At 44.0% G+C, this 27,401-nt stretch overlaps 1 protein-coding gene across 15 annotated transcripts in view; it reads left to right on the top strand.

Moving 5' to 3' along the window:
• The window catches only part of galnt7 (UDP-N-acetyl-alpha-D-galactosamine: polypeptide N-acetylgalactosaminyltransferase 7), a 141,830-nt gene that overhangs the window by 75,027 nt on the left and 39,402 nt on the right, over nt 1-27,401 (top strand). For 14 of the 15 annotated variants that reach the window (XR_015066098.1, XR_015066097.1, XR_015066099.1 and 11 more), the window contains 3 exons: nt 163-280; nt 361-483; nt 11,327-11,442. Coding sequence is in view for 12 of the 15 variants with exons in the window: in XM_085912574.1 (XP_085768700.1) it covers nt 163-280; nt 361-483; nt 11,327-11,442 (357 nt within the window). In the remaining 3 variants the exon portion in view is untranslated. Of the gene's footprint in view, nt 1-162; nt 281-360; nt 484-11,326; nt 11,443-11,995; nt 12,105-27,401 lie in introns of all 15 variants that reach the window. The other variant, XM_085912576.1, reaches the window with a different exon arrangement.

Consider the following 27,401-nt stretch of genomic DNA (forward strand, 5'->3'; position numbering starts at 1 on the left):
GGACATGCTAACCGGTGCACCACCGAGCCGCTAAATGAAACATTTTCATTTCTAAGTTAGGTCATCCAGATGTAAATACCATGAACTAAAAGCTTAGCATGAGGACTGTTACAAAGTTATTCATATATTCATTTGTTTTTCTCTGTGGGTGTCAATTCATAGGTCTCCAGCCATGGCAGGGGGTCTCTTTGCTATAGAGCGTGACTACTTCTTTGAACTGGGCCTATATGATCCTGGATTGCAGATATGGGGAGGAGAAAATTTTGAAATATCATACAAGGTATGATGGCGTCACTGGTTGATGAGTGCTGAATATGCAAAGTCGGTGCACATTTCTACTCAAATTTACTGTCATTCTAGATATGGCAGTGTGGTGGCAAACTGCTTTTTGTCCCGTGCTCTCGTGTTGGGCATATATACAGACTTAAAGGTTGGCAAGGCAATCCTCCCCCTGCACATGTTGGTTCCTCACCTACGTTGAAGGTATAACAACACTCACTGTCATTTTTATAATCAACATTCTTCAAATCCATCGCAATACAGTATTTGACACATTGATCAGAACACCACTCAGGTTAAGGTTAGGTAAGGTTAATGAATAATGATCCATGCTGCGAATGAGAGTTGGAGAATCAGATTCAACCCAACTATTGGTTGGAGCGAGCATGTTATGCATATGCTTTGTCAAGTACCGTAATTTTCGGACGATAAGTCGCTCCGGAGTATAAGTCGCACCAGTCATAAAATGCACAATAAAGTGAAAAAACCCCCCATATATAAGTATCCCTTTTGGGGCAAATTTATTTGTCAAAATCCAACACCAAGAACAGACATGAACCAGCAACAATATGCGCATATGCGCCGCTGACGTCGGACTCGTTGTAAGTTGCATTTCTAATTATTCCACGGACCCATATAACGATATAAAAAGTATTTTTCAAATAACTATCATATAACAACAATATTATCAAACCATCTGTGTCACTCCTAATCATTAAATCCATCGATCAAATTCCTTGTCCTCTATGTCAACAACGCCGCGCGCGCGCCACACAGATCTAGTATATAAGTACCAGGAAAGATGTGGGTTTGGTAAACGGCTCTTTATTAAAAACAAAAAACAAAACAAGAGTTCAACGAGCCAACTGAACTGTAACGATAAAAATATATACAAGTTGCTACACGAATTAAAATACAGAGGAGCATCGGTTTTCGAACATCCCGGTTCTCGAACAACTCGGTATACGAACAAAAAATTCGAGATTTTTTTTGCTTCGGATGTCGGACGAAATTCGGTTGTCAAACCTTGCGAGATGAGCCGATAGGACCCGAATGCCAACTGACTCAGTTCGTTATTACATTCCTGTTACTCTGAGGATTGCATCAACTCTAATCCTGCCTCCAAATGAAGCAAGTGTGAGCAGTAAAGCCATCCTAAAACACAAAGATGCTCCTAAAGCAATGCGACAGTGAGCGCCGGGCCGGCGCAATGCGGTTGCGCGATTGGGCCAAATTAAGGTCCACTTTAAGTTGTCCACTTAAATTTTGGAAAGTCCCGTTCGGACTTTAAAAATATTTTCAAAATTTTAGCGACCGCTCTGTCACAATAATGCGACCAGCGCGGTGCTGTTGCGCAGTCGGGGGCGCGCTACGGTTGCGCGTTCGGCGGTGCGCTGCAGTTGCGCAATCGGACAAGATTAAGCTCCCTGCGCACTGAGATCCACTTAAGTTTTGGAAAGTACATCAGGACTTTAAAAATATTTTCTAAATTTCAGCGACGGCTCTGTCACAATAATGCGACCAACGCGGTGCAGTTGCGCGGTTGGTGACGCGCTACAATTGCGCGTTCGGCGATGCGCTGCAGTTGCGCGATAGGACAAAATTAAACTTCCTGCGCACTGAGGTCCACTTAAATTTAGGAAAGTACATCAGGACTTTAAAAATATTTTCTAAAATTCAGCAGCCGCACTGTCTCAATAATGCGACCAACGCGGGACCGTTGCGCGGTCAGCGACGCGCTACGGTTGCGCGTTCGGCAGTGCGCTGCAGTTGCGCGATCGGACAAAAATGCGCAAATGAAAAAAATTTTTTATTTGCTTGGTACAGATCAAAATATTTTTCCATTATTTGTAATGGGAAAACATGATTCGGAATTCAAACGATTAACTTCTCGAACAGCCTTCTGGAACGGATTGTGTTCAAAATTCGAGGCTTCACCGTATATCAAATAACTATAACATAAATAAGTTTTTCAAACCTTGTGTCACTCCAAATAATTAAATCCTTCAAACGTGGGGCCCTTCGTCATCCCATGATCGAATCCTTTGTCCTTTATGTAAACAACCTCCGCGCGGTGCCGGTGACATCACTTGCAGTTCAAATGACAGTAATCCCTTGCTGCATCGCGGTTCGTTTATCGCAGTTTCACTACATCGCGGATTTTTGAATTTTGAAAATTTGTGAAAAAAATCACAAGTCGCTCTTGAGTATAAGTCGCTCCCCCCACCCAACTATGAAAAAAAAACGCGACTTATAGTCCGAAAATTACGGTAGTCTGGCACAAGCAAGAGCCATCCCCCCTTCTTGTTCTGTGTTACCACCTGTCACAATCAACTGTCAGGTCAAACCACTTGTCTGGGAATCCACAAAGTTACTAATTGTCCTATGGATCAAGGTTAAGGTTTTGAATACCACCACTTAGAATGTATATTGTTTCTCGCTAACGGTCAGTGCTCAGGCAGTGGTCTTGACAGATCCAGTATCTGCTGTATCAAGTAAACACAGAAACAGCATCTCCTTCCTCTCCCACCAAGCTTACCTGTCAGAAGAAGCGGCATGCTACTCATGATACGTCATGCAAACCAATCAGCTCAGAGTTACTGCTTGCAAACTAGCAGGAATACATGGCACTAACACTCGCACCGATCCTCACGTACTGTGGAAGCCCTCCTCTAAATTCCTTAAAATAAGTATCATTTTCACTATCAGCGGACGAGAAGTAGCAAAGCATTACAACATAAGTAAATAATAAATGGACACATAATGAGCCAATAAAATATTAAAAAAGATCAAACTCGGGCCCTGTCGATCAATCAGCCTGCCAATTAAATCGGAGAGTTATAGCTCTTTTAAAAATAAAATTTCAAAATCAATAACATTGGGACACATTTAGCCAATTACTCTAATTATATCTAATAAAACAGTACAGTACATACATGGTGAATGGCGTCTGAATAGTGCAGAATAGTGTCCTTACATTGTTTTGTTATTGTGTGTGCCATGTGCGCTAGAGACGGTCTCTATAACGTGACGTCACTACCGATGGGAGAAAAGGCTCCCAGGTCGTGGCATTGGCTGTGGAGATGCACTGTTTTTGTAGAGCAGAGTAGACTGTTGCAGGGTAGACACTGTTCGTAGAATAATTTAATTGATGCTGCGGATGTTTCATTGTTCTGTTGTGGCGAGTACCCTCATCTTTGCGGTGACGTGCTGGGGGTGGTGGTGGTGTGTGTGTGTGTGTGTGTGTGTGGGGGGGGGGGGGTCATGAAGAGGGATGCCTCCCGCCTGGACAAATTAGTGAGGAAGGTGGCATTTTGTTGTTGGCATGGATTTACCTGATCTGGCGTCTGTGGCAGATCAGTGGGTGTTGGCTAGGCTGCTGTCCATCAAAAACACATTTTATTTTTAAACATTTTATAACACTTTTAAATACTGTATTGTATTTTAAACACTTTTTAAAACATTTTAAAGTGTAAATGTGTCACGGCTCCGCTCTCCTCTTGCCGTGCTGGCCGGCTGACGCACCCCTGCAGCTCAGCGCAAAAGCATCCGCACAAGACTTCTATAATTTTATTTTTAAACACTTTTTTGTACATAAACACTTTACATTTTTTAAAGTGTAATTGTGTCACTGCTCCGCTCTGCTCTTGCCGTGCAAATGGATGGGGTGTTTATTTGTCCCAATGTAAATGACATGTAAAAAACATTATATTAAAGGTTTTGGCCTTTTACAGGCAAGGCTAATTAAAAAATTATTGCACAACTGCATTTATTTCAGAACAGTAGATTTACTCGCGTAAAATTTCAGTGGCAACAGTGCTGCTGGTCTCCCATTTTTGCCCGTGCATCAAGTCTGGGGATACTTTTGTTTTGGCAATTCTCAGGATAGATCTGAGGTGTTGGTCAGTTAACTTGGATCTGTGACTTGGATTTGTTTATGTTCATGACGCTGAATGTCTGCTTACACAAGTGCATAGGTCGAGCCAAACACCAGCATCTTCTGTACCATTCTCTGAAGGTTTGGATATGTGGCTTTGTTGAAGCAAAAAAGCCATTTAGTTTAGGAGAGTTAAATTTCTCCCTTAAGGTGGAGTCAAACTAAAAATCGATCAGTTCCAATTGCAGGTCCAGTTGTTTCAGGGTCCTGTGACAGGGGACAGGACACCAGATGAAGTGACTTGTCCATTCTTTCCAAATCAGAGCACCAATGGCAGAATTCTCTGTGCAGGTCATTCAGTGATTCTTCTTTGCATTTTGTGTGGCCTCTTTCTAATGTGGAAAAATGAAAGACTTGTTTGAAATTTGTCTGGAGAATAAAGTCGGCTTTGATTTGAATGCTCTCACATTTGTTTACATGTCATGCACAAACGTATCTTTTCCCTATAGTTCACGCTCAGTTCATTCATGTGGGGAAAATATGTCCACAGCAAACGCAAAGTCACAAAGCCAGTTCTTGTCACTCAACTCAGGAAATTTGTTGGATTTCAACTCCAAAGATCTGTAAATCTCCTCTTTAAACTCCCATACTCTTTGAAAATCTTTTCCCAAACTTCCCAAAGGATACAAGAATGGTAAAGCAGTCCTTGTGATCTGCATCGGTTTCCTCCAGGAACGCAATGAACTGGTGGTGCTGTTTTCTCTTTAGTCGTATAAAGTTCACAAGTTTTACCAATGGAATCACCACATGATTAAGTTGCAGCACAGACTTACACAGAGATTCCTGATGAATAATACAGTGGGAGCAGTAAACCCCATCCTAAAACACAAAGACGCTCCTAAAGCAATGCAACAGTGAGCGCCCGGCGCGCTGCGGGCAGTTGCGCGATAGGACCAAATTAAGCTCCCTGCGCACTGAGGTCCCCTTAAATTTTGGAAAGTCCATGAGGACTTTAAAAATATTTTCTAAATTTTAGCGACCGCTCTGTCACAATAATGCGACCAGCGTGGTGCAGTTGCGCAGTCTGTGACGCGTTACGGTTGCGCGTTCGGCGGTGCGCTGCAGTTGCGCGATCGGACAGAAATGCGCAAATGAAAAAACGCTTAAAAAGGCGTTTTTTTTTCTTTTTTCTTTGAACGGATACATTTTTTTCCCATTATTTGTTATGGGAAAACATAATTCAGAATTGGAACAATTCACTTCTCGAACAGCCTTCTGGAACGGATTGTGTTTGAAAACCGAGGCTTCACTGTATTTTCATCAATGAGTTCCACACGGCGAGTCACTGTCCTTCGCGATAAACTGCTCTTTTCAAACTTGCCTTTGTCCTCCTGACAAAGAGACCTGCTGTTTCCATTATGCAGTCTTTCAAAAACTCACCCTCTGAGAAAGGCTTGCTGGCCTTTGCCAATTTAAATGCCAGAGAAAAACTTGCCTCGGTACAGGAAAACTGAATACAAATTTGTCTGTGAATTTTTTTTTGCTAGGTGAAAATTCGTCAGCGACTTCTCTGCTATGACCTCCCGCTTGCGCGTCGACTGCTGACTAGCATAGTTTACACTGTCCCCTTTTCTTTTCTTCGGTTTACTCATTTTCACAGAAGGGCTCAGACACGCAATGTTAAAATGGCGAAGAAGAGTGATACCGCTTTGCCAAACTGATGTTGTGTTGTTCAACCCACATAACAGCACTATGTCTTTGGCGTAATCGCTGATGTGCAACCTTCACCCCCTAATCTCCGCATGCTGGCCTCATTTACAGTCACCTCTGTACAAATAGCGTGCCAGCCATAAATGCTCCCATTCACATAACCACGTCCACAAGTAGTCACACTTTAGGGCGCGGTGCATCACATCATCACACCTGTCCATTCAGGAGAAAATTCCCAACTTTTAGGTGCGCCTTACCTATATGGTCGTGAAAATACGGTAGTTTAAACAACTACAGCGGGTTGGATTACAAAGACGAACGTACATGGCCTGCGGGCCATAGTTAGACCATGCCTGGCTTAAAATGTCCAAAAACAGCTATCAATCGCCACCAAAGTTTACATGGACATATCTACTTATGACTACTTATACATATCATACATACATACATACTATAATTTTCGGACTATAAATCGCGTTTTTTTTCATAGTTTGGGTGGGGGGGCGACTTATACTCAGGAGCGACTTATATGCGTTTTTTTTTTTTCCAAATAAATTACTTGATCATTAACACATTACTTACTAGTACAGTTGATCACCTCACATATTATTTTTAATACACTGAAAAAACGAATAAAGCAATTCACACTTTAAAGCACAATATTCAACTTCATGAAACAAATAAACAAAACACACAAAAAAAAGAAATATAGTTTTCAAACTAAACTGAACGAGGGTGATTTAAATTTCACCATTGACCGTGACGCAACAACTGGGAGGGGAAAGCCCTGTTTTTTTGAGTTTTTAAAAAGCACAGGTCTGGTGAAGAGAATTTAGTGTGGTGATGTTAAAAAAAACCAAAAAAAAAACCCAGTAGGGGCAGCAATGCAATTTAGGATGCAAGCTCTGCTTGTGATGGACAGCATGCGAGCACACATCACGCCAGACATGCAAATCACGAGTCGGACTGTGCGCGTACGCGGCATTGTTTACATGATCGATGTATTTTATGATTTGGAGTGACAGAGGGTTTGGTAATATTGTTGCTATATGATAGTTATTTGAAATATACTTTATATATCGTTATATGGGTCTGGAATAATTAGACATGCAAATCACGAGTCCGATGGCGCGCGTACGCGGCATTGTTTACACGATCAATGATCGATGGATTTTATGATTTGGAGTGACAGATGGTTTGGTAATATTGTTGCTATATGATAGGTATTTGAAATATACTTTGTATATCGTTATATGGGTCTGTGGAATAATTAGACATGCAAATCACGAGTCCGACGATGCGCGTAGGCGGCATTGTTTACACGATCGATGATCGATGTATTTTATGATTTGGAGTGACAGATGGTTTGGTAATATTGTTGTTATATGACAGTTATTTGAAATATACTTTATATATCGTTACATGGGTCTGTGGAATAATTAGACTTACGAGTCCGACGTCAGCGGCGCATACGCGGCATTGTTTACATAAAGGACGATCGATGGATTTAATGGATTTGAGTGACACAGATGGTTTGATATACGTGTTATTTATGTAATACTTATTTGAATAACTCTGAATCTTACTCAGGCCCGTTCTCAGCTCCTCGTTTGTGTATATGTCACGTTAGCATACCGTATCGTTGCGTGTCAGTTTTTGGTGTTGGATTTTGACAAATAAATTTGCCCCAAAAGTGCGACTTATACTCCGGAGCGACTTATATATGTTTTTTTTTCACGTTATTGTGCATTTTATGGGTGGTGCGACTTATACTCCGGAGCGACTAATAGTCTGAAAATTACGGTACATACATACATACATACATACATACATACATACATACATACATACATACATACATACATAATACATATCACAGGGATTAGCCTCTTTGTGTCTGATTTAAGAGTAAGAAATAAGCAGCCTCTTTGCAGCTAAAGTGCCCTGTCTCGTCTATTTCCTTTCACCAGTCACCACCATACTTAAAACTGACGTGTTGTGAGACGCTTTATGAAAGCTGAATTGTTTATGCGTCGTTATATATTCAATTGACATTGGTTTGGGTTCATTTGACTTGACATTTCCCCTGAAATCCACATATGTCTTCTTGTCTGCATGTGTGCTACGAGGTAGCAGTGGGGCACACCAAAGAGGATGGAGGCCACTGTCACAGGAAGAAGCAAATTTAGAGAAAAAATGAAATAGGGAGTAGCAAAAATCAAGTTCAACTCCATCCATTCATTTTCAACACCGCTTATCCTGTTCAGGTTTTCAGTAGGTGCTGGAGCCTATCCCAGCTGACACTGGGTGAAAGGCAGACTACACTCTAAACTGGTTGCCAGCCAGTCCCAGAGCACATGTAGAGATGAACAACCAGTCACACCTACATGCACACTGCGACTGAGCGGACATTGTTCCCATGCTGCCCACACACAAGTCCGGCGTGTGTACCCCTTCATTATCAATGACTCAAGTTTAACTCAAAAATGAAAAAAAGTCACAAGGGTCAGGGGTTTTTCTCGACACTTTCCAGTCAAGCCTGAAACTGCTGACCTTCGAATGGCATGCCAAAGCCCTTGTTCTGCACACAACACCACTATTTAGCGTTGCAAGGCTGGAGGCAAAAATGATGATGGCAACAGGGAGTACAAAATAAAAACAATGAGTTGCAAATACTGTATATTTTCCTTTTTTGCAGAGAAATGTCAGAAGAGAGATTTCAGGAGAGGTTTCAGGGAACAGAGCGAGTTTTGCGTCTCCTTAAGTAGAACTGCTCATGCAACACAGAGTTGCCCACTTCCTTGTCTGTGAAGGAGGGAAAATTTACCACTTTGTGATTTCAGAATGACTTCTTTCACATGAAGTCATCGTTATATCAGGATTTTTTATTGCAATCAACTCAGTGATTGCTCTGAATGAATGTGTGGGACCTCACATGCTGATGTAGTATTGTTGAAAAGTATTGTGTGGTTTGCACACTTCACAACAAAGTACATGACAAATCAACCGAAGATGTCAGAAATTGTGTTTGTTCAACCATGGAAACCCGTGAAAGAAAATCAACATTAAACCATCAGATGCACATTAGTGCATAGCTTACCCTGAGTGTAAGGAATAGTCATTTAGTTTGTTTGAGTGATGGGGGACTTTATTTTTATGGATTACACGTTCTGTGGATGCCAAAGTGTCTGGCATAGATCCATGAATATACCAGTTCGAGAAATGCTAATCCAATTTTCTGGCATGCGGTCAGTGTATGTATGGTGTTTTGTGGCTCCTAGTTTGTTTGAGTGATGGGGGACTTTATTTTTATGGATTACACGTTTTGTGGATGCCAAAGTGTCTGGCATAGATCCATGAATATACCAGTTCGAAAAATGCTAATCCAATTTTCTGGCATGCGGTCAGTGTATGTATGGTGTTTTGTGGCTCCGCAGGGGTCCATTTCATGTGAGAGTGACGTTAAAAGCTGATTGTCTTCACTTAAACTTGTCTACTCTGTGGATTGATTCAGATCAGACATTGTGAGTGTTGTTCCCAGTTTGGATTATGATTTTAAGTGAATTCTATGATAGATTTTGTGAGGGAGGATAATTCAGTTCCAATAACAGATGTGTTTCCCAGTTCTCAGCTGTGAATCTTTCGTCAGTTTTATGACATGTGGAGGTTAGAATGCTACTGTTTGAGTATGGATGAAGCTGAACCTCCCCTTAGTTCATGAGTAGGCAACCCTGGTCCTCGAGGGCCAGTGTCCTGCATGTCTTCTGTCTCCCTGTTGTAACACACCTGAGTCGAATGATCAGGATTGTTATCCAGCTTCTGCAGACCTTGCTAATTATCTGACCATTTGAATCAGGTGTGTTGCAAAAGGGAGACAGAAAATATGCAGAACACCGGCCCTCAAGGACCAGCATTTCCTACCCATGCCTAGTTGTTCCAGCATTTATAAAAGTATAATAGTACCGTAATTTTCAGACTATAAGTCGCTCCGGAGTACAAGTCGCACCAGCCATAAAATGCACAATAAAGTGAAAAAAAACATATATAAGTCGCACCGGAGTATAAGTCACACTTTTGGGGCAAATGTATTTGTCAAAATGCAACACCAAAAACAGACATGAACCAGCAAAAACAGGCTAAATTATATGGTATGCTAACGTGACATATACACAAACAAGGAGCTGAGAATGGGCCTGACGTAATATTCAGAGTTATTCAAGTAAGTATTACATAAATAACACGTTTATCAAACCATCTGTGTCACTCCAATTCATTAAATCCATCGATCGTGCTTTATGTAAACAATGCCACGTATGCGCCGCATATGCTCACGTCGGACCCGTTGTAAATTGCATTTCTAATTATTCCACAGACCCATATAATGATATATGTATTCTGTGTCACTCCTAATCATTAAATCTATCGATCAAATTCCTCGTTCTTTATGTCAACAACGCCTCTCGCGCGCCGCACAGATCTAGTATATAACTATATTGTAGCGTTAACAAAGTACCAGGAAAGACGTGGGTTTGGTAAACGGCTCTTTATTTAACAAAGCAAGAGTTCAACAAGCCAACAACTACTGAACTTCCAGCCACGGAGGTGGAAGAGAGCTCCATAAATAGGACCGGGCGTGCGTAAAAGCCATGTCCGAGCCTCATCCACCGTCCCCGGACAGCCACACAGCCAAGCGCTGGCCCCCGACTTCCATCCACGGAGGTGAAAGAAAGCTCTGTAGAGTGTGACCGGGCGTGCGTAAAAGCCATGTCCGAGCTCCAACCACCGTCCCCGGACAGCCACCCGGCCGAACACCGGCCCCCGACTTCCATCCACGGAGGTGAAAGAGAGCTCCCGTCGAGAAGGATCAGGCGTGCGTAAAAGCCATAATAGTTTTCAAACCTTCTGTGTCACTCCAAATCATTAAATCCTTCAAACTCTTCATTCTCCGTGTCACTTACATAAAAGCCGCTAATGATGCTGGTAGTACGTGGGGCCCTTTGTCATCTTCGTCATCCTGTGATCGAATCCTTTGGCCTTTATGTAAACAACCGCTGCGCTGCGCGGCACGGATTACGTCAATTGCAGTTCAAATGACAGTAATCCCTTGCTACATCGCGGTTCGTTTTTCGCGGTTTCACTACACCGCGGATTTTTTAATTTTGAAAATTTGTGAAAAAAAAATCACATATAAGTCGCTCCTGAGTATAAGTCGTTCCCCACCCAAACTATGACAAAAAACGCGACTTCCGAAAATTACGGTAATAATATGTTAATGTTACATAAAACCATGCCTGTAAAATGTTTTTTTCATTCATACTAATTTAACATAAGTATGATATAATATTTCTTTCACTTGTTATACTAAGACTTATTAAAAATGGTTAAGGTTCGTGTTAATTGTTTTTACCTTGTATTTGTTCAAATTTCTTGAAGCAAATATAACTGTGTGCATGTTTGCAGAATTATGTTCGTGTAGTGGAAGTATGGTGGGATGAATACAAGGACTACTTCTACGCCAGTCGTCCTGAAACACTAACCCTTGCCTATGGTGACATAAGCAAGCTGAAACAATTCAGGTACATCATACGCTTATAAAAACAAAATCAAGATTTGTTTGAATGTTTCAATAGTTTTCAGGTTTTGTTTGTTGTCTCTTAAATTACATATTCTCGCATATCACTACATTTATCAATGTTCTTTTAATCAGTTGTCTCCTCTTAATTAGGGCAAGGTGATTGATTGTTGATTAATTATAGTTTGGGGGTTTGTATAGAATTTTTTTGTATTCATTTTTGTGAGAAGCTTCTATGATTCAAAACACTGCTTGCACAACTGCAACATGACTATGGATGCGAAAGGGGCACAGCTTTGTCTGTAATATGATTTTGGCCACTACTGCAACATGACTCTATGATGCAAAAGGGGCACATCTTTGTCTGTAATTAGATTTGTTTTCAGGTTTGCACCTCAGTATTGGAGCCAACATGTTTTATGTAATTTTGCTCAGAAATAATTTTCAAGTCAAGTGAAATGTATTTATATATCTCTTAGTCACACAAAAATGTCTCAAAAGGGCTTCAAAAGAACGGTTGACACATATTAATGGCATCCCCTGATCTTAACCCACAGGGGGACAAGAAAAAAACCTAAAAAACGTGGGGAAAAATTTGAAACCTTGACAAGGGGCTTCAGATGGAGGAAATCCTCTTACAGGATGACTAGGCTGCAATGGATGCTGGTGAGCAAGATTTAACACATAATGCAATGTAATGTGAGTTAAAATAGTGTAAAAGTCTATTCAATCAAATGAAGCACTGCAGGAAGATGCCTTCAGTGAAGTGGTTGGTGAATGTAGAAAACTTCAATCTCAGCATCTCTGAGTAGATGGTCGACCTCAGACCTTGTCACAGTTACTCGATGAAAAATTCAGACACCGACTTCCAATTTGGTCATCGTCACCTAGCTCCTCCCCCAGGGGGGGAGGGGAGTAGAAGCGGCAGTCAAACAGGCCAACTAAATGCAAAGGTATATAATAAATTTTTAGGGTGGCTTGGTGGGGCACACGCCTCACAGTTCGGAGGGTGTGGGTTCTATTCCACCTCCCTGTGAGGAGTTTGCATGTTCTCCCCGTGCCTTCATGTTCTCCCCGTGCCTGCGTGAGTTTTCGGAACTCCGGTTTCCTCCCACATCCCAAAAACATGGATGGTCGGCTGATTGAGCACTCAGAATTGCCTGTAGGTATGAGTGGGAGTGCATATGGTTCTTCCTCTCTGTGTGCTCTGCAATTGGCTGGCGACCAGTTCAGGGTGTCCCCCGCTTGCTGCCCGATGACTGCTGAAATAGGCTCCAGCACGCCCGCGACCCCCGTGGTGACGAGCGGTACGGAAAATGGATGGGTGGATTTTTAATTGTGTTTCAAACGTTTCTGCTGAGGCTCTAATGTCTGGTAGGGAGGGCCTTCCAAAGCACTGGAACACCTGCAGACCTCTTTTTGGCTTTCAGGATCATACAAGATTATGAATTATGAATAAAGGTTTTGGGACCGAACATAGGGTATCACTAAATGAGATAGGAACGTGTGGAACAATAAAATATAGTTTTTAGATAAAATGTCTTTGATAGATAAATGAATAAATACAACATTAGCCTCAACGACTCGCGAGCATTCGCCCGCCGCTGTGACGGCATCTTCTGGCACATCTCAAAACAAAATTAGTTAAGCTGTGAGTACGGAAATCAGTTTGCCTCTGTAAACCTAACTCACTGGCAGCAGTGATGCAACAACATCCGCCTTATTTTCAGCAGCATTTTGGCGCTACCTTCGTCACATCATTTCCACTTGTTAACGTAACTTACACGGATAACTGTTTTTACACTGCCACAATGTGGCTTGTACGCCACTTGTAGACGTGTTTTTAGTCGAACGGGATCAAGAACTGCTTCAGATGGGCATGGCTCAAGAGCAGCGTCATCGTACAACTCGGAACACAGTCCGTAACCACGTGCCTGACGGAACATATCCGTAAAGTAGATGTCCCGGGGAAGGTTTTGTGTATTCTCTGTCAAGATATGATCAGCTACGGAGGTCGCAGCGCTAGGAACATTAAGGAGCACATCGAAACAAAAACCCCCACAAAGCTACGTTTTTACTTTTACAGGCTTGTGGTTTTAGAGTGTATCATTATGTTACATGTAAGTTAATGTTAGCCTATTGTCATGATATCGTAAAAGAATAAATCTTCAATGATATAGATATACCGTATTTTTCGGACTAAAAGGCGCTCGGAATATAGGTCGCATTCGCCATAAAATGCACAATAACGTGAAAAAAAACATATAAGTCGCTCCAGAGTATAAATCGCATTTTGGGGGTAATTTATTCGACATAATCCAACACCAAGAACAGACATGAACGAGCAACAACAGGCTAAACGTTAGGTATGCTAACGTAACATAAACACAAACGAAGAGCTGAGAACGGGCCTGGCGTAACTTTCAGTTATTCTAATAACAATTACATAAATAACAAGTTTATAAAACCATCTGTGTCACTCCAATTTATTAAATCCATCGATCGTCTTTTATGTCAACAATGTCGGCCGGGTGCGTGCCGCTGATGGCGGTTGCACTTCAAAATATTCCACTGGTCCATATAACGATCTATAAATTATATATCAAATAACTTTTATATAAGCAATAATATTATCAAACCATCTGTGTCACTCCAAATCATTAAATCCATCAATTGTCCTTCATGTCAACAATGCCGGCCGGATGCGCGCCGCTGACGGCGCTTGCACTTCAAAATATTCCGCAGGCCCATATAACGACATATAAATTATATATCAAATAACTATTATATAAGCAATAATATGATCAAACCATCTGTGTCACTCCAAATCATTAAATCCATCAATCAAATTCCTTGTCCTTCATCAACAACACCGCGCGTGAGCCCTGACGTCAGCCTCGTCGTTATTTCACAGATATATGTAACAACCGTATTTTCCAGACTATAAGGCGCACCTAAAATCATAAAATCTTCTCAAAAGCCGACAGTGCGCCTTATAGTCCGGTGCGCCTTATATATGGATCAATTTATGAATTTGTTGATTCATACTGGTTGTACACAGTGCTCTGCCAAAATTTTCAGTACGTTTTAGTACAACTAGTAAATTGCAAGGTCGTATCGCTTACCAGCATTACGGCAACCGTGGTCAGGGGGCGTCACTGAATAGCTGTTGTACCCGTGAGGCCATTTCATGTCAAAATAGGCTGTTCTGTTAATGTTTCGAGTAAATTTACAGATCGATATGGAAGGGGAACATAGGTAAGCAGTACCAAGGTGTTAGATCGAACTTTAGTCAGTTCTGATCATTTTTTAAGCCCTCGTTTGAGAAACGTGATTGTTTACACTTTGCTTAAAAGCCATGTCCGAGCCCCAACCACCGTCCCCGGAAAGCCACCGGGCCGAGCGCCGGCCCCCGACTTCCATCCACGGAGGTGAATGAGAGCTCCATAGAGTAGGATCGGGCGTGCATAAAAGCCATGTCCAAGTCCCATCCACCGTCCCCGGACAGCCACCCAGCCGAGCGCCTGCCCCCGACTTCCATCCACGGAGGTGAAAGAGAGCTCCGTAGAGTAGGAACGAGCGTGCATAAAAGCCATAATAGTTTTTCAAACCTTCTGTGTCACTCTAAATCATGAAATCCTTCAAACGCTTCGTCCTCCGTGTCACTTACAAACAAAGCCGCTAATGATGCCGGTAGTACGTTGGGCCCTTGGTCATCTTGTGATCGAATCTTTGTCCTTTATGTAAACAACCGCCGCGGCACTGACGTCACTAGAAATTCAAATTACAGCAATCCCTTGCTACATCGTGGTTTGTGTATCGCGGTTTCCCCTATTTTTATTTTTTTATTTTGAACATTTGTGAAAAAAATCACATAAGTCGCTCCTCAGTATAAGTCGCCCCCTTACTCAAACTAAGAAAAAAAACGCGACTTATAGTCTAAAAAATAAGGTAGATATATATATCTCATCGACCCCGCCAGACCCCTGGCTACTTTTCATTGTTTTTTCACATTCGCCATTCTCATCCCTGATACATACATTTTTTGTATGCCCAGTTTTCTTTTTTCTATCAGGAAAATGTTAGTGTTAAGGGCGGCTCGGTGGTGCACTGGGTAGCAGTTCCGCCTCACAGTTAGGAGGGTGCGGGTTTGATTCCACCTCCGGCCTTCCCTGTGTGGAGTTTGCATGTTCTGCCCGTGTCCGCGTGGGTTTTCTCCGGGCACTCCGGTTTCCTCCCACATCCCAAAAACATGCTTGGTAGGCCGATTGAAGACTCTAGATTGTCCCTAGGTATGAGTGCAAGTGCGGATGGTTGTTCGTCTCTGTGTGCCCTGCAATTGGCAGGCAATCGGGTCAGGGTGTCCCCCGCCTACTGCCCGATGACAGCTGGGATAGGCTCCAGCAGGCCCGCGACCCCCGTGGGGACAAAGCGGTTCAGAAAATGGATGGATGGATGGATGGATGTTAGTGTTAATTTTAGTTAGTGTGAGAAAAACAGCTTTTGTAAATGACGACTGATAGTCATCATCATAGCTTGTCATGCCAAACAACCAACCATTCTAGGATGGTCTGGTTTACATTCAGCAAGTCAGCGTTATTCAGGCTGCATAATAAGGGGCACGCTCGATATAGATAAGGATATGATAAGGATATGCTCGATGGTCTGGGTGCCCTCTCCACAGTCAAGACGACTGATCCGTCCTCAGACACCATCCGACCATATTATCACCTGTCCAACATACTCATGATCTTGCCCTATTAAGTGCACACCAGCTGCGTTTAGGGAGATGTGGCCCATCAGCAATTTCTTCGGTGGGGTCTTGAACAGCACTATTGGGGGTATTCCTTTGTTCAGATTCTTTCCATTGGTCCACTTTATACTTTTGTCCTGATATCTGAGGTGGAAGTTCTTCCTAAGGGACCAAAACTCTTTCTAGAGTTTGTTTCCTCAGAACTGGCTCATGGGGATGCAATGGGTGTCTGGGTCCAAGGTTATTTTGTGCTTTTCTATTTTAGCTGCTGTCTGCCACCTGATGTTTGGAGGGGCAATACCAGCAAGCTTATATAGGGTATTAGTTGGAGTGGGCGATTGTGTTCCTGTAATTACTAGACAAGCTTCGTTATGTAATGGGTCTATTTTGTTTGCGTGTGATGATCTACTACACACAGGTGCACAGTACTCTGCTGGTACATAGCACAAGGCTAGGGCAGATGTTCTAAGCGTTTGAGCGTTGGCTCCCCACTTGGTCCCTGCTAGTTGTTTGAGTAAGGAGTTGCGCGAGCCAACCTTCCCCCTCAGTTTTTGCATGTGGGTGGCAAATGATAATGTTCTGTCCAGTGTGACCCTTAGATAAACTAGGAACTGATGATCTTCTCGTTCCTCGCCACACCAAAGGATCTTGAGCTTGCGATTGGCCTCTCTATTCCTCAGATGAAAAGCACACACTTGAGTTTTAAGTGGATTTGGATTTAGAGACCATTTGTCATAGTAATTTTTCGAGGGAGACACCTTATAAGCCCGTCAGGATTTCTCGTCTTTTCCTTGAATCATTTTCTTTCTTCATGTGACATTTGTGTTATTTTTTGTGTGCTAAATAATAATAGAAAATTAAAAAAATCTCCTCAAGGGCTGCTGTTAATATTGTCTGAACCTCTTAGAAGGTACGAGCTTGTTTGGCCAGACATAGGTCGTCCGCATAGATGAATCTGTGCACATTTGCTGGACAAGGTTGGTCATTGGTGTATACGTTGAATAGCAAGGGTGCCAGGACTGAACCCTGTGGTAGGACATTCTTCTGCATCCGTCATCTGCATTTGACGCCATTCATCTCTACATAGAATTTGTAGTTTTCTATGAGACTTCTAATTACTTCTACTATAATCCTATTTTTAAGCCTTTTGGACACTTTCAGAAGTAGACCTCTGTGATTGAGGGGATCATATGCTGCTGTTTGGTCTACAAACACTGCCCCAGTGACTTTACTGGGTTAAGTTAAGGACTTGTCCGCAGCAATATCGTCCTAACCTGAGCCCAGCTTGGTCTGGTGTGAGGAAGTTGTCAACTGCCAACAATGTTGGATATTGTGTTTAAGTCTCTCATAGAGTTTATACAAGGTACATAGTAGTGATATTGGCCTATAGCTCTTTGGGTTGTTTGGATCTTTATTAGGCTTTAGAAGAGCTGCTACCTTGGATCTTCGCCACTTTTTTGGGACATTCTCTGTTCTTAGACATGAGTTAAAGAGGGACAGTAGCCATTTGTCTTGCCTTGGGTCCCAGGTATTTGGGGAACTCATTTAGGATTCCATCTATTACAGCAGCCTTGTTTGGTTTTAACTGGTTTATTTCTTTTGCCAGTTCTTCTAGAGAGAAAGGTGGGAAATAATCATTACCGTCTAAGAGTGCTGCCTTCATATCCTCCTGTTGCCTTTTCCTTTGATAGTTTTCTATATTATTTGTACGGCCATTGTGAGCAATTTGGTTTGGATTTACTGCTGCTATTCTTTGCAGTGGTTTATTCTCATAGTTTAGTCTACGAATGGTTGACCATGCCCTTTTGTTGACTCTCCTGGCTTAGTTGAGATAGAACTGTCTCTCCCATTTCAATGGTGTCTTTGCTAAACGGGTCTTCATTGTATAGGGAGTTATAATTTTCACATAGTTCTTTAATTTGGTCAGTCATTACCGGAATATACTCCTTTCTGCAGCCTCTAGGCATGTTTTGTTGCCCTGACCTCCATACTAGTTGAACAAATTTATCATAATGATCAGGTTTGGTTGGTATGGCATCAATACGCTGTGCAATAAATTCGCTATAGCCTGTCCATTTTGCTTTTTTTAAATTGAACCTAGGGAGATATTTTGATTGTGTAGGTCTTAACAACTGGGTGGAACATGATTTGTACAGGTAGGTGTTGGGACCTTGGTATAAGACTGATCTTGTAAGGATATTGAGATTTGTTGAGGTAACAAAAGCTAGGTCTGGGTTCTCCATCTTGCACTGTTGAAGGTGGGAGGGCCTTTTGGGTCATAGGGTTAAGGTTATTGTTAAGAGCCCATGAAATTACTTTCTCCCCATTTGCATCGTCATCTTCATAGCCCCAGTTTTTGCTGTGGGTGTTAAAGTCTCCAATAATAAGATGCATTTTCCCTTGGAGGTCTCACGTGGGAGGCCACTCAAATGATTCATTTGGGGGTTTATAAACAGAGATGATGGTCAGGTGTTTTGTCTCTCATTTGATTATTTCAATGGGGCCAGCTTCAATTCTTGCTGTGCTCAAAACTGATGATTTGTCCCCAACAAATATGGAACTTCCATATGTTTGGCTAGCGATGTCAATAGCCAAGTGCATTCCTGGTACAGAGGGCTGTTTGTTTACCCTATGTGTTTCGACTGATTGTGAAATGTGACTTTAGTGACACCTCAGACATGTGAACATTATTTGCTTCTATAAAAACAACAAAAACACTAAAAATAAGGCTTTTGATGGCAAACAATAATCATTTATTTACAATGATATTTAAGAAAACAAATGACAAATGAATGGGTGTCTTGGGTCCAAGGTTATCTTGTGCTTTTCTATTTTAGCTGCTGTCTGCCACCTGATGTTTGGAGGGGCAATACCAGCAAGCTTACATAGGGTATTAGTTGGAGTGGGCCATAGTGTTCCTGTAATTACTCGACAAGCTTTGTTATGTAATGGGTCTATTTTGTTTGCGTGTGATGATCTACTACACACAGGTGCACAGTACTCTGCTGGTACATAGCACAAGACTAGGGCAGATGTTCTAAGCGTTTGAGCGTTGGCTCCCCACTTGGTCCCTGCTAGTTGTTTGAGTAAGGAGTTGCGCGAGCCAACCTTCCCCCTCAGTTTGTGCATGTGTTTTTGCAAACACTAAAAATAAGGCTTTTGATGGCAAACAATAATCATTTATTTACAATGATATTTACGAAAACAAATTACACTGTATACAACCGTTTACAATTTCCCTATGAAAAGAGCAACTTTTCTGGTGTGTTGCAGCTCTTGTGCACGTGTGTGTGCGTGTATTCACCTATCAATATAATGTATTCTTGTATGGAAAGCAGTGAAACACTCGCCAGCATGCAAGGGGGATGCCACAGGATATACGTACATGAGTCTGATCTCCCTGTGCAGACCTCTACCTGCACACACCCTACATCTCTCTTCTTTTCACTGCCAACCTTTGTGGAAGTGGCTCTGATCAATGCACAAACTGTAAATTAGGAAAATAGATACAAATATCACAATAACAAAAACATTTTTATGGCCGCTATGTGATGTGCAGATTTTGGATAAATATTCTCACAGCTCTTCTTTTCACTGCCATTATTGGCACTGGCCGCTGTGCTGGTTGCACTATCTGTAAATTATGGAAATAGAAAATATCATAAAAAGGGCTTTGAGAAAATCCTCTCATTTGATCTGATCTGTAAAAATTAGATAGCTATAATAAGTATGTATGTACTGTACCTTCTTTGTGTGTGACTGAAGTGTCAGGGGACAAGTCTCTGCTGCTCCTCTCAGATTCAAACAGTAACCACTCGCGTGAAGGATCTGGGCTAGGTTCGCAAAACGATATGATTCATTCTCTGAGCTAGCTACCGTTTGTGTGTACCGCACGCATTTGGCCTAGGTAGAACATTGTCCATTGTCCATTGGCCACCTCCTCTTCGCGATCCCTTCCCAAACCATTGGTGATCCCGACCCTCTCTCGCTCTGTACTCCAAAAAAGAACCTGTGTGCACCTCACACAATCGACCCAGGTAGAACGTCGTGCATTTTTTCGGGACATCTCTTCCACCTCCTCGTCGCAATCTCTGCCCAAACCATCGGTGATTCCGACCCTCTCGCTCCTCAAGCGTGAGCTGCATTTTCCTTCGTTTGATTTTCTATCCTTTGCTGTGCTTCAACATTCTCACAATTTTGCCTCTACTCAACCTCCTGGCCCTTCCTCATCTTCTCCTCCCACTGACCAACTGTGTGATGATCCTTTAGAGCACACTACTGCCTTATACTGGAATGATGTCACAATTACAACACATACACGCTTGATCTTCACAGACAAGCTGCGCCAGGGATTTGCCAGACGTTATCATGAAAACACGTAATGAACGTGTACATATACATCTTTGGCAGCAAGCATTCGGCGGCAAAAAAAACTGTCATGGTTTTAGTGATTGTTTGACCCACATGCAGAAACCAATTCAGGAGTCCCAGATGCATGTGGAGTTTTTATTGAAGGGAGTGAGGTAGCAATAGCGCTGGAGGGTCCGAGCCAGGGGTACGAAATTGGAGCTGTGATGGTGGAGCGTGAGCGGTTCGGTCTGAACAGAGTGGAGCCAGTCGGTGGTCCGTGGAGGAGGATCCAAGAGCTGGAAGGCAACAACAAAGAGTCAGAGTTCAGTGGAAACAAGACGAAGATCGAACGGGCCGACCGGAGACTCAGGAGACGCAGCGTAGACGAGTAGGATTGACTTGATAGTTGCTAGAGGGACAGCCGTAGAGGAGATCATATAGGCAGACACTCAAGCGAGGAGTTGCTAGCAGCACGTTCATTAAAAAAGCCTTCCCCTAACGAGCCTGATCAGCCACACTACATATACATGTGTATGTGTGTGTGTGGGGGGGTGTATATATGTGTGTGTGTGTGTGTGTGTGTGTGTGTGTGTGTGTGTGTGTGTGTGTGTGTGTGTGTGTGTGTGTGTGTGTGTGTGTGTGTGTGTGTGTGTGTGTGTGTGTGTGTGTGTGTGTGTGTGTGTATGTATATATATATATATATATTACACTTTTCTGTTCAGGTTTTGGTCAGGAACGTGGCAGAGGGGGTTGTTAATCGCTTTCAGCTGCATTGGTGTTGATGGAATTAACAACAGGTACACTAGAGTGGCAACAACGAGATGGTCCCCAAAACAGGACTGGTTTTGCAGGTGGAGGCCATTTCAAGCTCCTCCGTCTTGATCTTTTTTAACAATTTTTCCACAAGTGTTGGCTTTAGCAAGAGTCATTATCACGACTGGAAGCATGAGGCGATTTCTTAACCCTCCTGAAGTTGTGCAGATTGTCCAACACATCCATGCGTGCTGTTACAAGAAGATTTGATGTGTCTCTCAGTGCAATCTCCAGAGCATGGAGGAGATTCCAGGAGACAGGCAGTTACTCTAGGAGAGCTGCACAGGGTCGTAGATGGTCCTCATCCCATCAGCAGGGCCGATATCTGCTGCTTTGTGCAAGCAGGAACAGGTTGAGCACTGCCCGAGCCCTACAGAATGACCTTCAGCAGGCTACTGATGTGAATGTTTTTGCCCAAACAGTCAGAAACAGACTTCACGAGGGTGGCCTCAGGGCACGACGTCCTGTAGTGTGCCCTATGCTCACTACTCAGCACCGTGGCGCTCGATTGGCATTTGCCATAGAACATCAGAATTGGCAAGTCCGCCACTGGCGCCCTGTGCCTTTCACAGATGAGAGCAGGTTTACCCTGAGCTCCTGTGATAGACGTGAAAGTGTCTGGAGAAGCCAAGGAGAGCGCTATGCTGCCTGCAACATCATTCAGCATGACCGGTTCGGTGGTGGGTCAATGGTGGTCTGGGGAGGCATTCCCATGGAGGGATGAACATACCTCTACAGGTTAGAGAACGGCAGTCTGACTGCCATTAGGTATCGGGATGAAATCCTTGCACCCATGGTCAGACCCTACGCTGGTGCAGTAGGTCCTGGATTCCTCCTGATCCACGACATTCCCGGTGGCAAGAGTATGCAGACAGTATCTGGAGGATGAAGGAATTGACACAATTGAAAGGCCCTCACGATCACCTGATCTAAACCCGATAGAACACCTTTGGGACATAATGTTTCGGTCCATCAGACGCCGCCAGGTTGCTCGTTAGACTTTGTAGGAGCTCACTGATGCCCTTAGACAGATCTGGGAGGACATCCCACAAGACACCATCTGAGACGACAGATTAGGAGCATGGCGCGACGTTGTCAAGCATGCATACAAGCATGTGGGGGCTACACAAGATATTGAAAAGAGTTTTGAATTGCAGAAATTGAATTTAGGGAAAATGGACGACCTGACACATCATTAATTCACTTTGATTTTTGGGGTGTCTATATACTGAGCCCTCTGTAGGCTAAAAACCTTTATTCCCATCAAAAGATGTGGCATCCTTTTGTTCCTGAGACATTAAACTGTCCATATCAATATAGATATCCAACTTTTTTTTATCACCATTGAAATCTGATGTGTTTTCTAAGTGTTTCTTTAATTTAAACTGTCCATATCAATATAGATATCCAACTTTTTTTTCACCATTGAAATCCGATGTGTTTTCAAAGTGTTCCTTTAATTTTTTTGAGCAGCGTATATATATATATATATATATATATATATATATATATATATATATATATATATATATATATATATACACACACACAATACACGCACACACATACACACGCCCCTGTCACCCATGGCAAAAGGGTCCTAGGTGAGGGGCCAGACAAAGCACGGCTCAGAAGACCCCTCATGACAAAAAAGACAAATGGACCTAGTTTTCCCTCGCCCGGACGCGGGTCACCGGGGCCCCCCTCTGGAGCCAGGCCTGGAGGTGGGGCTCGAAGGCGAGCGCCTGGTGGCCGGGCCTTCGCCCATGGGGCCCGGCCGGGCATAGCCCGAATAGAAAATGTGGGTCCCCCTTCCCATGGGCTCACCACCTGTAGGAGGGGCCAAAGGGATCAGGTGCAAAGTGAGCTGGGCGGCGGCCAAAGGCTGGGAGAACCTTGGCGGTCCGATCCCCGGCTCCAGAGGCTGGCTCTAGGACATGAAATGTCACCTCTCTGGCTGGAAAGGAGCCCGAGCCGGTGTGTGAGGCAGAAAAGTTCCGACTAGACATAGTCGGACTTGCTTTCACACACAGTTTGGGCTCAGGTACAAGCCCTCTCAAGAGGGTCTGGAGTTGCCCACGGTGAGAGGCGTCGAGCAGGTGTGGGCATACTTATTGCCCTCCGGCTGGGCGCCTGTACATTGGGGTTCACCTCGGTGAACGAGAGGGTAGCCTCCCTCCGCCTTCGGGTGGAGGGACGGGTCCTGACTGTTTTTGTGTCTATGCACCAAATGGCAGCTCAGAGTACCCACCCTTCTTGGAGTCCCTGGCAGAGGTGCTGGAGAGCGCTCCTTCTGGGTACTCCGGGTGACTTCAATTCTCACGTGGGCAATGACAGTGAGACCTGGAGGGGCGTGATTGGCAGGAACGCGCCCCCCCCAATCTGAACCCAAGCGGTGTTCTATTGTTGGACATCTGTGCTCGACACGGATTTTCTATAATGAACACCATGTCCAAGCATAATGGTTTCCATTTGTGCACTTGGCACCAGGACACCCTAGGCCGCAGTTCGATGATCGACTTTGTAGTCGTGTCATCGGATTTGCAGCCGCATGTTTTGGACACTCGGGTGAAGAGAGGGGCGGAGCTGTCAACTGATCACCACCTGGTGGTTGATTGGCTACAATGGTGGGGGAAGATGCCGGTCCGACCTGGCAGACCCAAACGCTCTGTGAGGGTCTGCTGGGAACGTCTGGCAGAATCCCCTGTCAGGAAGAGCTTCAACTCACACCTCCGGCAGAGCTTTTACTACGTCCCGAGGGAGGCAGGGAACATTGAGTCCGAGTGGACCATGTTCCGCGCCTCCATTGTTGAGGCAGCTGACCGGAGCTGTGCCCGTAAGGTTGTTGGGGCCTGTTGTGGCAGCAATCCCCAAACCCGCTGGTGGACACCGGCGGTAAGGGATGCCGTCAAGCTGAAGGAGTCCTATCGGGCCATTTTGGCCTGCGGGACTCCGGATGGCCAAGCGGAACGCGGCTCTGGCGGTTGCTGAGGCAAAAACTCGGGCGTGGGAGGAGTTTGGCGAGGACATGGAGAATGACTTCCGGACGGCTTCGATGAGATTCTGGTCCACCATCCGGCGTCTCAGGAGGGAGAAGCAGTGCACGGTCAACACTGTTTACAGTGGAGATGGTGTGCTGCTGACCTAGACTCGGGATGTCGTGAGTCGGTGGGTAGAGTACTTCGAAGACCTCCTCAATTCCACTGACATGCCTTCCATTGAGGAAGCAGGGCCTGGAGACTCTGAGGCGGACTCTCCCATATCTGGGGTCAAAGTCAATGAGGTAGTTAAAAAACTTCTCGGTGGCAGGGCCCCGGGGGTGGATGAGATCCGCCCGGAGTTCTTAAGGATTCTGGATGTTGTGGGGATGTCATCGCTGACATTGCGTGGACATCGGGGACGGTGCCTCTGGATTGGCAGACTGGGGTGGTGGTTCCCCTCTTTAAGAAGGGGGACCGGAGGGTGTGTTCCAATTACAGGGGAATCACACTCCTCAGCCTCCCTGGTAAGGTCTGTTCAGGGGTGCTAGAGAGGAGCGTCCGTCGGGAGGTCGAACCTCGGATTCATGAGGAGCAGTGTGGCTTTTGTCCTGGACGTGGAACAGTGAACCAGAACCTCGAGGGGGCATGGGAGTTTGCTCAATCAGTCCACATGTGTTTTGTGGACTTGGAGAAGGCGTTCGACCGTGTCCCTTGCGAGATTCTGTGGAGGGTGCTTTGGGAGTACGGGGTGCCGAGCCAACTGATAAGGGTGGTTCGGTCGCTATATCACCGATGCCAGAGTTTGGTCCGTATTTCCGGCAGTAAGTCACCGATTCTGTTAATAATTTTTATGGAGAGAATTTCTAGGCGCAGCCGAGGCGTTGAGGGCGTCCGGTTTGGGGACCTCAGCATCACGTCTCTGCTTTTTGCAGGTGACGTGGTGCTGTTGGCTTCTTCAGGCCGTGGTCTCCATCTCTCACTGGAGCGGTTCGCAGCTGAGTGCGAAGTGGTCGGGATGATGGTCAGCACCTCCAAATCCGAGTCCATGGTCCTCGGTCGGAAAAGGGTGGAATGCCCTCTCCGGATCGGGGATGAGATCCTGCCCCAAGTGGACGAGTTCAAGTATCTTGGGGTCTTGTTCACGAGTGAGGTCAGGATGGAGCGTGAGATCGACAGGCGGATCAGTGCAGCGTCGGCAGTAATGCGGACTCTGTACCACAGGGTGTCCTGGCTCTCCCCTAGAGATAAGGTGAGGAGCTCGGTCATCTGGGAGAGACTCGGAGTAGAGCCGCTGCTCCTCCATGTGGAGAGGAGCCAGATGAGGTGGCTTGGGCATCACATCAGGATGCCTCCTGGACGCCTCCCTGGGGAGGTGTTCCGGGCATTTCCCACCGGTAGGAGACCCCGGGGACGACCCAGGATGCGCTGGAGAGACTATGTCTCTCGGTTGGTCTGGGAACGCCTTGGGATCCTCCAGAATGAGCTGGATGAAGTGGCTGGGGAGAGGGAAGTCTGGGAGTCCCTCCAAAAGCCGCTGCCCCCGCAACTCGACCCCGGATAAGCGGAAGAAAATGGATGGATGGATGGATGGACGGACGGACGGGAGGACGGACGGACAGATGTGATTGATTGATTGATTGATTGATTGATTGATTGATTGATTGATTGATTGATACTTTATAGATCTGGGGGGAATTCAGGTTCCCGGAAGCATTCATACCACAAAGCGGGTATATAAAAGACACACAGATGACATGAGCGCAACTCAATAGGATCCTATAAAAAGGCTGCCACACAACGGCGCCACAAAGAAAGCCAATAAGTGTGAAAGTTAAAAGCCATCAAAGCAACAAGACAAGAACAAAGGAAAAAAGGAACCGCAGGCCAGCTCATGAGAGGCCTAAATATTGTAAATGGTCCCGCCAACCAGCCCCAAGATACCCCAATAAGATACACCCTAAAAACACACAAAATAGCCTTCGTGGGGTCCATAAACAGGTGTAAGAGCAGTCAAGTTCAACGGTGCCCAATGGACCGTGGTTGTGAATTGTTAAAACGTCACAAAACAGGAAAGAATCAATAATGTCTGTGTGAAAGAGTGAGGGACAGCTCTTACTATAGCAAGTCTGACTAGGGAGGGGCAGTTATGTGTAACTGGCCAGTCCACAGTGTTAAGGTGTGACTACATGAGTAATTAGTGTGAAGGTGAAGACCTTCACACTATTGTTATTCCTGTCCTTTATTATTCAATTTATTCTGCCTGTTTTGTTGTCCCTTAACAACTTCAACATACTTCAACCGATTCACTCCGTTCCACTTTTCATGGATTCTAAATATTCATGACACGTGAGCTTACATTTTTTTCATTCCAAAGATTTTCAGTTTTCACAGAATTCACAAATTTCCGGCAATTTTTGCCCCATTCATTCTTAATGGCAGATTCAACATTTCACATTTACGTTGTTCCAGTTTGAAATTCACATAATTCAACACATTCAAATCACATTGGGGACATTCCCAAACTCGCCAAATTAAAAAATTTCACGTTTTCACGTTTCAAATTTTCACAAAATTTCGCGAAATTTCGCAAAATTTAGTTTTTCACTTCTAATTTCTACATACTTCAACCGATTCAACTCGTTCCAACTTTCAACTGTTCATCTTTTGCCTACCTATTCCACACCTTCCCATTTAGCAAAAATTTCACATTTTTCAAATTCAAAATTCAACCAAATTTTCCAAAATTTCCTTTTTCCACTCTAATTTCTACATTTTTCAACCGATTCAACCCATTCCGACTTTCAACTCTTTATATTCTTCCTCCCTATTCCCCAAATTCACACTTACCATAAATTCCACATTTTCAAATTTGAAATTCAACCAAATTTTCCCAAATTTCCTTTTGCCACTCTAATTTCTACATTTTTCAACCGATTCAACTCGTTTCAACATCATTCTTCAGCATTCCCCGAGTATTTATTCAACTTCTTCACCTTCACACGCAATTTCTTCAGGAATTGCAAATTCTAGTTACCCATGATTTTCCTTTAGCAGAAGTTCAGACAA

The sequence above is a fragment of the Syngnathus leptorhynchus genome, chromosome 5 (genome assembly GCF_054491065.1).
Source record: "Syngnathus leptorhynchus isolate UIUO chromosome 5, UIUO_Slep, whole genome shotgun sequence".
NCBI classification, from domain to species: Eukaryota; Metazoa; Chordata; class Actinopteri; order Syngnathiformes; family Syngnathidae; genus Syngnathus; species Syngnathus leptorhynchus.